The sequence below is a fragment of the Rhinolophus sinicus genome, chromosome 12 (assembly GCF_057876585.1).
Source record: "Rhinolophus sinicus isolate RSI-liver-muscle chromosome 12, RSI-T2T, whole genome shotgun sequence".
NCBI classification, from domain to species: Eukaryota; Metazoa; Chordata; class Mammalia; order Chiroptera; family Rhinolophidae; genus Rhinolophus; species Rhinolophus sinicus.
The window spans coordinates 18,357,834-18,370,250 of record NC_142512.1 but is presented as its reverse complement, the minus strand read 5'-3'; the positions used below and the strand labels follow the sequence as shown (position 1 = coordinate 18,370,250).

At 40.8% G+C, this 12,417-nt stretch overlaps 1 protein-coding gene across 3 annotated transcripts in view; it reads right to left on the bottom strand.

Annotated features, from left to right (window-relative positions):
- The window catches only part of SMG6 (SMG6 nonsense mediated mRNA decay factor), a 189,164-nt gene that overhangs the window by 164,241 nt on the left and 12,506 nt on the right, over nucleotides 1-12,417 (bottom strand). For all 3 annotated transcript variants that reach the window (XM_019755458.3, XM_019755460.3, XM_019755461.3), the window contains exons 7-8: nucleotides 11,070-11,180; nucleotides 10,474-10,686 (exon numbers count right to left, since the gene is read on the bottom strand). In XM_019755458.3, coding sequence (XP_019611017.2) covers nucleotides 10,474-10,686; nucleotides 11,070-11,180 — 324 coding nt within the window. The remainder of the gene's footprint in view (nucleotides 1-10,473; nucleotides 10,687-11,069; nucleotides 11,181-12,417) is intronic.

Sequence of the window (12,417 nt, the reverse complement as noted above, 5' to 3'; positions counted from 1 at the left end):
CAAACACAAAAAATAAATGAGTATCTGACAAGGTTTCCTCACAGTGTGGAAGCTGGTGTTTGTAGCATGGCTTATGTCACGTCTCAAGCCCAGAAAGACGAAGAGTGTGGTTTTGGTGTTTAACCAGCCTCAACTGCACCCTGGCACTCTGTTTCTTCCCTCAGAGAAATTTGCTCTGTTAGAGGAAAGAAACCAACCTCACATCTTGAAACGAAACGGCCAGGATAAAAATAAAGCCCTGAAGTGGTTTGGTGACCGAGGTCATGTGTGGCGTTAAGGTTTGTAGGTAGGGCCAATGTACTTTGAGAACTTCCACTCACTGCCAACCACAAAGAGACAAAGAAAGACACCAGCCCAAGAGTCCAGCAGTCATCCTGGCAAGCAGCCCCGTCCTTGCCTGTTAGGGGCTGCTCCTCACACGACATTTCACATTAGCAAGAGCTGAAAAACCCAGGCCTGGTCCTGACTATCTTTGAGAGAAATCTCACCAAGCTGTTTCTAACGGTCTAAGAAACAAGAAAGCCAATCTGTAGCCCCTTCCTATAGAAAGAGGCTATTATGAACTCCTGTCATTACACGTTGCCAAATCTCAGTTCACAGAATACTTTCAAACAGCTTCCAGGGTGAAAGAATATGACATGAAAGGTACAGACCGCAAACTACTTTACAGAAGCAACGGGCAATATGAATGACACGAAGTTAATATAATCCCCACAGCAACCCTGACAAACTGCATGGTACTCACCTTACAGATACGGAATTTTTACATTCATCAGGCCAAAAAATTAAGCTCATTTTCTCTGCTATGATTATATAATTATTGGGCAATGAAATAATGGACTCACCACAGAAAAACCATTTACCTACTAGCACAGAGACTCACTTCTTCTCTATCACCATGGATTAAATCAATGCTTATGTCATCCAAAGAAAATTGGGTCAAAAGCTTTTTTGAGCTTCATCATGGCACTAGTTCCACAACTGCCAACCTAAAGTTTCCTGATACAACTCTAGCAACTGGAACTCACTCCAGTACAAGGCAAATCATCTTGCCTAAGGAAACAGGCCTTGTGAAACCATGCTTTGACCTATAATTGTGTTCACGGGGCAGGGGGTGGGAAGGAGCGAGGGTAAGGTGAAGGCATTAACTGTGTACCACCCACACTTCACAGCTTTCTTTTCACCACAGTGGTCGTGGCGGCAGCAGCAGCAGCTCAGGTGCACAAACCATGCAAGGGGCATTGAAACACACGACAAATGATGGGTCTGAAGAAAATGCCACATGTATAACACACTTAAAAATAAAAAAAGCCTTCAAGCAAATAAAACAAGTTGAGCACGTGTAAGCTCTATGCTACAGGCCACCTGACCTGGGTTTCCCACAGTGAAGCTGTGCTCCTTTGTTGGCATGTTTACTTTGCTGGACTCTTGATGAAATGCAAGAAAAAAATTTATACTCATATATTATCCAGCTTCATAGAGCCAAGTATTCAGAGTCAGAAAGAAAATCATCATTCTCAACTTATAGTAGAGCCTCGAAGAAAAAAACCAACCATGGAAACATGGACACGAGAGATTTAGGCAGGGGCAGCATGCAAAATTTCAGGCAGAAAACATGATTCCCAAATCCAAGGAGACAAGGTTCTCACTCTGCCAACGATTTCAGGTACCTACTAAAAAGCCGGAGGGGAGGGGTAGGTAGGGAGAACTACGAGACAAGAAAAGTTGATTTCTAACTAACAGATTTGGTGGGTGGCATCCAGACTTTACCAAAACATAGTCGGAAGTTTTTCAGTTCACACACGTAAGCAGTATAACTTCTCACTTTCCATCAAGCTTGGTTGCAACAGATGCTAAGGAAAGAATCTGTCCCAGAGCTCTGTACGTAGATCTCAATTCCCAGAAGCACAAATTTCATTAGGAAACAGAAGTGATACCTTCAGATTCCTCAGGCTCACTATTGGATAGCACACAAAGAGTGAGCCAGCCTGGTAGCAGGACATACTGCTAACTAGTCCCTGGGTCAATACCAATGACAATGTGACATGAATCCCAGCAAAACACCTATGGCTCAATGATTAAGACACTTCCCTGTGCCCAAAGTCAGGCCTGTTTGGGGGGACTTGCCAATGTTAAACAGAATCTCTGAGAAACAACTCAATACCTCTTAAAAAACTGGATTGCAATAACCCACTTTGGTGACATTTTTAAAGGAAGTTACCGTGGAAGCACATAAAAATATCAAAACGAAAAAAGCTTTGCCCTACTTAATCAAAGCCATTGGCAATTTCCTCCAACAACCAAGACTCAAAGAGATACTAGTATCTTCTACACGTTTGAGTTCAGAATGCCTAACGCACTGTCTAAAAGAGTTGCCCTCAAATTTTAATCAGCAAACTATGGGGCAAAAAATTCAGTCAACTGCCACCCTACCAAATTTAATGAATGGAACAGTATTGCTTTTGTTGAATTAACAATACAGACATGACAATAAACAATCAGGAATTCCAGAAACATTATTTCCAGAATCCAGAAGTACATTATATGGGCCAGCCCACTGACCATCACCCACGTATATCAAGCACCAAATGAGAAAGCTCTTCCTGTGGACGCTCCGTCTCTCTACCACTCCAACTTTCTCACATCCTCCTCCAAATGACCACAGGTTTAGACACCCTGCAAACCGTCTGCTGTGTCATACCTCCTCCATCTTTGCTCATGCTGTTCCTTCTCCTTGAAACACTCTCTTCTCACTCTGCTCAGTTTACTTTTCCAGGAAGCCTTCTGAATTTGTTCTCCTTTTCCTCCTCATAACCCACGCCTCGGCCAAGATTGGACCAAGTGCCCTTCTCTGTGCTTCCATGGTACCCACACATCCCTCCCTCACAACATTTTCCACAATGCAGGTGAATTCACAGATACGGAATCCACAAACAATGAGGACTCTCATTGTTTGTGGATTTCCTATCTGTGAATTCACCTCCTCGCTAAAACTTAATAGTAACACCAAAATGAATACGCATGGTGTTTTTGCAGTCATCTGTGGACATGCAGAGTGGCAAAAACGTTTGAGTTGTCCAATACTCATGTTCCCAGCTGAGGTCAAACGGATGCCTCTTCGACTTCTTGTTCAAGCTCTCACACAACAGACAAGAATCCTTCCCATGGTCTATTTGGTGCCCCATTTTTCACACTTTTGTACTTTGTGTAGGTAATTTCGCTGATTAAAATGGCCCCCAAATGCAGAGCTGAAGAGCTGCCGAGCGTTCCTAAGCACAAGAAGGCTGTGATGTGTCTTATGGAGAAAACGTGTGTTGGGTAAGTTTTGTTTGGGCACGACTGAGTGCTGTTGGCCATGAGTTCAATGTTAATTAACAATAATATTAAATAATGTGTCTTTAAACTAAAACAAGGTGATGTATTGGTCAGTTGATGAAATTCTTATAACCAGAGGCTCACAGGAACCTAACCCTGTATTTTCCTTAGGAGCAATGGTTCAATATTCACTAATTCAGTGTCCGTGGCAACTTTATAGAACATAAGTGCTGCAAATAACAATAATCAACTTGATACTGAAACATTCTGTTTATGTAGCTGTTCCTTCCACTAGACCAGAGACTCGCAAACTAGGCCCATGGGCCAAATGCAGCCTGCCACCTGTCTTCGTAAATAGTTTTACTGGAACACAGCCATACTCATTCATTTATGTACGGTCTACAGCTACTTTACAGCCACAACAGCAGAGTTGAGCACTTGTGACAGAGACCACGTGACCCGCAAAGCCTAAAATATTTAATATCTGGCCTTTTATATAAAAGGCTTGCTGACCCATGCACTAGACGCTAAGTTTTTAAAGGAAATACCAATGGCATCTTCATCCTTACAATCCTGGCACAATAGGACAGGTAAACTATACTTTAGTCTGGTTAAGCACTGGACATGGGTCACTTCTACTCCAAAAACTCAGGGGTAATGGCACCAAATTCAGGACCTGAACAAGTCCTGAAAAGAGATACTATGCAAAGAAATAAAGAATGGAATGTGACAGAAGGACGAGGAACAAAAGGAAAAGGCCAAGGCAAACAATATCATTTGGTGGGTGAAATAAAGTTTGAGAAATTCTAACAAGGAAAAGCCAAATAATAGATATTAGAAGCTACTGAGTGATGTACAGTCTCGTATGAACCCCTAAACAGAGAAGGGCCAAAAAGAAGGAAGGTTTGGCAAGAGCTTGGCCAAATGTACAATGACATTTCACTTGTCTAAAGATATATTTTCTACACATAGCACCAAGCGTATTGAAGGTACAATAGTCATAGTCAGTTGGGGAAAATGCTGGGAATACTAAATCAAATCATGCCAGAACATGAGAACTCTAATTAAAGTTGGAGAGACAAATATTTATCAACAGCTCCCATTCTCATTTGCTCATTTCTCCCCAATAGACAGATATGTGTGACATTCTATTCAAGATGCTAATAAAGCAATCAAGTCTGAAAAAATCCTCAGCAGTTCCATCAGAGACCTTCACCTTTCAGTGTGAAAGTTATTTTTCTGATGCTATAATTTAATATCCTTAAATAACTCATTGACTACCAGCAACAATTCATTTGCTAAGCAGTACCCTTTTCTGATTGCTAAAGGGAGCTAAGCATAGCAGAAGGCACATCCATGAAATAAAGAATGCAGCTGGCCCTCTGGCTCAGGTGGTGGGAGCCCCATGTTCCCAATGCCGAGGTTGCTGGTTCGATTCCCACATGGGCCAGTGAGCTGTGCCCTCTACAGCTAAGAATGTGAACAGCTCTCCCTGGAGCTGGGCTGCCGTGAGCAGCCGGAGGTCGGAGTGAGCTGCCGGCAGGCTGCTGTGTGCTGCTGCCGGCTACTGTGTGCTGCCATGAGCTGTTGTGAGCTGCCGACCAATGACTGGCAACCGACTGCCTCAGCCGGGGGGGAGGGGGGAGCGCAAGGCTCATAACACCAGCATGGGCCAGGGAGCTGTGTCCTACACAACTAGACTGAGAAACAACGGCTTGGACTGGGGTGGGGGGGGTATGGGGGTGGGGGAGAAATAAAGAATGCCTGGAACTCTGGTGACATTGAATTTGAGTGGCCTATCTGGCAGGGGTAGAGTTTAAATGGGAGTCTTAACAGTTTAAGAGGAGGTCACTTAACAGTTGAGGTTGGCAGTCCCTCTCCAGGTTGCATGTTCAACCCAAACCACATCTCAAGGCTGAAAACCAACAACCCACAAGCTAACTTCCTGCAGCCATTCAGAGAGAGATCCAAAGCCCATGCTTGGCAAAGGGAGAACAAACTAGTTGGGAATTTACTATCACTACTAACAACCATCTGAAGCCAAACATTCTGTTTCTTATTCATGGATCTGAATTTTAGTAGTTTGTGCTAGAAACTCTCTGGGAGTTGTCAAAGGAGCAATTCCTATTAAGGCTAATCACCCAAAAAGGACAACTGAAATGAACAAGCAATGCACAGCAAATATTTAAATTACACACATAAGTTAAATAAATGACATACATCTTTATAATGGTATATCATGCAGCCATATTAAGAATGTACTAAGAAAAGGTATTCTTAGTGGAAAAACAGTCAGTTTTACAATAATGTTTTGAAATTGAGAATTTGTTCCATTGTGACCATATTAGGGAATAATATGAGCACAACACAAATTTTACATTTATGTATGATTTTGTTCATGAGAAACACCAGGTGAACACAGAAAACTGCACCCAGCTGAACTGAGCCGCATAGGAATACATAAAACACTCATTTACCAGCTACCACAGTTCACATGTGAACCCGTGTCCTGAGCCACACCTGTCCACATCTGGTATTAAACCTGCCCATCCAGTATCAAATAATAACGAAGTGCTTCCACCACTTCACAATAACTCACAAGCTGCAACCCTCTGAATCCCACTTCTACGGGCAAACTTCATGTTTTTTTCAAGACAGTATTTATGTTATTTCTTAACCAATGGACATGTATAAAATTGTACGACTGTTTTATTAGGTTCATAGCTTTTTTTTTTAATATGACACTGTGGAAATTTTTGAGTGTTGCTCTCCTAACCCCATTTTTCTCATAAGCTCTGTGGTTTTTATTGTGTGATTTTGCATAGCACAGTGATTTTTAGAAATGTGTTATGTTACAGCAGAAGACATATATATAGACTGTATGTCCAACTAATAATGTAAAAAAGCAAAACTGCAGATTGGTATATATAGTATAATCCCATTTTTGTTAAAAAATATATTTCATGTGTCTGTAGGCATGTATGCATAAATACACACTTACAAATGCTTACAAAAAGGTCCGCAAGGACCTCCATCAAATAGTTAACAGTGGTGTCTCTGAACGCAAGAATACAAGCAACTCTCACTCTAAACTTTAAGTACATTTTTGTTTGATTTAGATATAATGAATTGGGGTTACTTTTGCAATTTAAAAAATTCCATTTAAAAAAACAAAAAATCTTTCCAATACTAGAAAGACTAGAAAGTGATTACACAATTATGCGAACCCCCTGCTTACACTCTTCAATGCTTGAATGCAAACTTCTCAATATGTATGAGGCTCTGGCCCCCTCCTATCTTCTCCAGCCTCATCCCCCACTGTTCCTCCCCTCATTTATATATTCAACTAAGATTTATTTAGAATCTTCTATATGCAGGCACTGGGGGTAAAGCAGTGAACAACTAGATATGAATCCTACCCTCACAGAGCTGTGACTCTAGCAAGGAGAGATCTTAACTAACTACAACAGAAGTGCACCTAAAATTACTTAATAAGAAATGTGATATTACAGAGGGAAAATAGCCAGGCTCAGGGATCAGGAAGTTTCCCGGGAAGAAGCAAGTGAGATTTAGGTTGAAAATTTAAGGCTAAGAATGGGACTGGATAAAGAGAGAAGAGTACTGCAAGCAGAGAGAATGTGCAACAGCCAAACGGCCAGAAAAGAGCCCAGGCCCTTCAAGGAAGAAGCCAGTACAGCCAGAGAACAACAAAGAGGGGAAGAGAGATAAAAGGTTAGCAGTAGCAGGGGCCAAACCATGTGGGGCCCTGAGACTATGTTAAGGATTCTGGACCTGACTGTACGAGCCAACAGAAACAACTAAAGACTTTAAAGTAGGGAAGTGACATGATCAGAAATGTGTAATTTGAAGCTCATTTGGGTTACTGTCTAAAAAGAAAGGCCTAATGAGGAGCAGAAATAAATGTGCAAAGGCCATTGGGACCTTCTTTCAATAGTCCGTGGATTACTGAATGATGATGGCGTGGGCTAGGATGGTGGCAGTGGAAACAGAAAAGAAGATGGAGTCAAATGATGTTCAGGAGGCAGATTCAACAGCTCTTGGTATTGACTGGATGTGGGGGTACAGGGAAGGAAGGGGTAAAGGATGACTCAAGGCTCTAGCAAGAGCACTTCTCACATCCTAGCCTCCAGCCATACGAACTAGTTTCCTAAGCCTTCACGCCTCTTTCAAACTTTCATGCCTCGGAATGGAAATGCCCTTACGTCATCCTTCAGCTGCAAAATGCCTCCTCATCCCAGCCTTCCCTAACTCTGCCTGGATTAGGTGTGCTAACTGCGTGCTCCCGCAGCCTCTCATGTTTACCTTTATCACAGCACGTGGCACACTGCATTATAATCACATTATTTATGTTTCTGTCTTCCCCATATGACTGAGTGCTCCCTGAGGTTAAAGAACATTTTTTTGTAGTTTTCATCTCTGTATCCCCAACGCCTAATCACGTAAACATATGTGAATAAATCCCCACTCTCATCAACTGTATGTTCCAAGAACAGAGAAAGCAAGCTGAGTTCTTATTAAAAAATATATATATATACATATATACATATATATACATCTATATACATACACATATGTGTATGTATATATACATCTATATACATCCATATATCCATATATCCATATATATCCATATATATCCATATATATCCATATATATATATATATATATATATATATATATATATATATATATATATATATATGTATGGGAAGCTGACTTGGGCCTGAGAAAGCAGGTAAAAAAGGCAGTGTGCTTTCCTGACTGGATAAACAAAGAGCTATGAAACTGCAGACTTCTTCCTCAAGTGCTGGTAGTCTAGAGCTAAACCCCAAACTCACAGATGTAAATTTAAAAGAAATGAAGGGAAGGAATTACCTAAGGATTATGTATAGGCTGAAAATATATAAAAAGCTTCACAAATAGTTTAGAAAAAAAATCACCACATTTTACTTTACATACATCTGTAATTATTTGAAATTTTTACTAAACATATATTCCTATGTTATTTGTATAATTAAAAATAAAATAATTAATAAAATTGTAATTGACCCAATGATAGTTCACATGCTAAAAATGCCTTCTCTGAGATGGAAATAAGAATAAACACACAAACTTAAGAACACACTACTTAAAAAATAAATAGGGGCGGCCGGATGGCTCAGTTGGTTAGAGCGCGAGCTCTCAACAAGGTTGCTGGCTCAATTCCCGCATGGGATGGTGGGCTGCGCCCCCTGCAACTAAGATTGAAGGACAACGACTTGGAGCTGATGGGCCCTGGAGAGAAACACACTGTTCCCCAATTAAAAACAAAAACAAAAACAAAAAACCAGAACTTAAGTAAATAAATAAACACCTCATAGAAGAAAGAGATCTATAAAAGATTAGTTAGGACCTTTATGAGGGATACTCCCCAACTGTAAGGCCAACGCCAAAGAAAGCAATAAAATGCTTCCTCACACTGTCATTATTGCTTTCATTTTAAAGATTGTTAGATAGTGGGGATAATCCAATAGAACAATTTATCTCTTTTTCAGATAGGTTTCCAGCAACTGTAATACTCAAACTAGAAGAGGGCAGCAGTGAAGGATTCTACTACAGCAGCAACTCCTCAGAAGCACCTTAACATGTTGGGGCCCCATGCACACCACAGCACATAGAAAGTTGACAGTTTCATTTATAAGCAATAACTACTTCATAAGTCATTCAGAAAACAGCTAAAGACTAAAAATACAGGAAGATAAAAGGAAATTTTAAATTAAACCACATAGGACAAGTTCTCCTATCCCACCACTGACTCATTCTTAGCAGAAAATCATGCCTCCAATTTCAAAGAGAAAATAGAAAACATCAAAAAGGCCGTCCCTCATCGTACTCCTACAACACTCACAAACTTCCCTGCATCCCCAATTACCTATTCCTCCTTTCTCTCAAGCATTAGAAAATAGGGATCATGCACCCTCGTTCAGGCTAATCACTTCACTTGTGCTCTGGATCCTATTCCATTCCCATCCTCTGCAAGGACCTTTCCCTGCCATCTATCTCCTTTCTTTCTTAGCTCTTCACCTGTTTATTATTCTGTGCTTTCTCCTTGAATAACTGAATTAACTCTCGTGACTTCATTATCATCTGTAAGAGGATGTCTTCAAATACGTATCTTCATCTCTGACCCAGACCACTTTCCTCAGCTTACGGTATCTGTTAGCCTCTAAAACTCTCCACTTCAATGTCCTATAGAATTTCCAACGTGTCTAAAACTAAACTCATCATCTTTCTCCTAAAACCAACTCCACTAAAACCAACCAACTTTATTCCTTATCTCAGGGAATGGACCATCATCCACCCAGTTTCTAAGCCAGTAACCCAGGTGCTACTTTTGACTCTGTCTTCTCCCTCAGCTCCCCATGTCCAATCGAATCCTTTGGATTCTACCTCCTTAAAACACCTTGTATCTGTTCACTTCTCCTCCTCTCCAAAGCCACTTCCTGGTTCAGGTGCTTTTTACATCTTGGATTACTGTAGCACCCTCCTACTCTTCTTATTTCTCGTCTTACTCTTCTCCAAATTTTTCACAAGCAGCCAGAATTACATTTCTAAAATACATATCTGACATGTTATTTCACTCTTTAAAGCATTCAATAGCTCCCTCCTACTTTCAGCATAAAGATCAAATGATTTATTGCATGACCCCTCAAGAGCTGGTGCTAGCTTATCCCACCACTCACTCCACTATGAATTTTACTCTCAAGGCACAATGAACCAGCATTTACAGTCCTCCCAATACTATGTTCTCTCTCCCTAGCTTCACCAAATCCCACACAGAATCTTAAAGCACCATATTGGTAACTCCAAACCCAAAGCAGCACTATTTTACGAAGTAAATCTTCATTCAGAAACTACTTTTACTAAATTCTACAGTGCCACATAGTGGTGAGAGATGGAAGCGCACAATGAAGATAAAGAAGTGTAGGTGGAGGGGATGGACCAGAAGAACATCCAGGAGCCCGAGTGATTTCCCTTCCCTGTCATTATTGGGAAACGACTATGACGCGCCTCATAGCTGCATGTACCAGAGCACTGTACACGTATCCACAGGTACTTTGCTAGTCTTGCTCGTAACAGCACCCTCAGGAACTTACATCACTGGGGCTCAGGCTGCCCAGCCCATTCTCCTGCTCAGAATCCTTCCCAGACTCAGTGCCCTGAGAGGACCGGGGATGAGATGGATGAATCCAGATCTCCAGGCGAGTAGTGTCATCTCCAACATGCCGGAAAGTAGACTTCTTTCCTTTCCGCCATTGGTCAGGGCTCAGTTCCAATTCTTCATGTTGCTTTTTTTCCATCTGTTCTGCCTGTATAACATACAAACATAAAAGCTCAGACTCTCCTGGGATTCAGTTAATAAAGAGAAGCGCTCACCTCAACTGAGTTTGTTGCCCAAGGACTGTAAAAAATAAAGACTTTCCCACAGTTACATGGTAGCAGAGTATCATCTGCTTTGTCTGGTAAAAGTTATTAATTCTGTAAACTAGATGCTATGGAACATATATGTACACTCAAGGGCCCCCGAGAGCTCTCCCAAAAATGAGTGGTTCTACACAGGGACTGAATGACTACCCTCAGCAAGCCTGATGGGACCCCCTGAGGACATTATTAGTCGTTCCCTTAAGGACACAGAAGCACTACGAGAAACATTCCTCTGGGAAGGAGTGATTCTGCCTGCATTCCCACTCACCTTTCGTTTGGTCTCTTCAAATAAGCTCATGAGACTCTCCTTGGCAGTCAGGATAGGGTTGCTGGCAGCTAAACTGCGCATATAATAATACACAGCATCAAGCTTCCTCCTCTGTGGAAAGAGGCCAGACACACACTGTCAACCAATTCTCTTCCTGACTCCCAGGCTAAGTCAGCTGACCCAAGAAACCCTACTATCTCTCCCAACCAGTGCCCCAAGCTGTGAGGAATTCCATAAGAAAACCAGAATGCTACCCATTGAGGAAACCATGGCAATTATATCACAGATCTCTTCTTGCAAAGTACTATATACCTTACAGAGATACTCTAAGAGCCAAGTACTCACCAGAGGGAAAAAGAATATAGAGCCTCATAAAATATAAAAGCCAATTATGTTTTGTTTTTAGAGAAAGAAAATGTTCAACTTACTTACTAATTATTTTTAAAAATTATAAATAACAAGGTCAACATCATTGATTAATCATAATTAAATATGAGGAAAGTGATAAGCCCTTCATAGATAATATCTCTAAACCTAAGGATACCACCCATAATTATTAGTCCCATTTTAAAGATGAAGAAATGGGAGCTCTCCTCAGAAAAACTGAAAATCGAATTACCACATGATCCAGAAATCCCCCTTATGGGTATATACCCAAAAGAACTGAAAGCAGGACCTTGAAGAAGTTTTTGTACAATCATGCTCACAGCAGCATAATGGCCTAAAGGTGGACGTGTCCACTGAGAGATAAATGGATAAACAAAATGTGGTATATACATACAATTGAATATCATTTGGCCTTAAGAAGGAGGAAATTCTAATACAAGCTGTAACATGAATGAACCTTGAGATATAATTTTAAGTGAAAAAATAAGCCAGTCAGAAAAAAGTAAACACTGTATGATTCCACTTATATTAGGTATGTAGAGTAGGCACATTCGTGGAGACAGAAAGTAGAAGGGTGGTTGTCAGTGGCTGGAAGAAGGGGAGAATGGAGAATTGTTGTTTCAATGGGTACAGACTTTCAGTTTTGTAAGACGAGGAAAGTTCTGGAGATTGGTTACATGACAATATGAGTACACTTAACACTACTGAAAAATGGGTAAGATAGTAAATTTCATTTTATGTGTATTTTACAATCAAAGAATTTAATTAGAAAAAAAGGATAAAGGACTTGAATAGACATTTTTCCAAATGGCTAATAAGCATATGAAAAGATGCTCAACATCATTCGTCACTAGGGAAATACAAATCAAAACCACAATGAGGTACCATCTCACACTCACTAAATTTATAGGTACCAACAAACTGATTTTAAAGTTTATATAGAAAAGGCAAAAGATCCAGA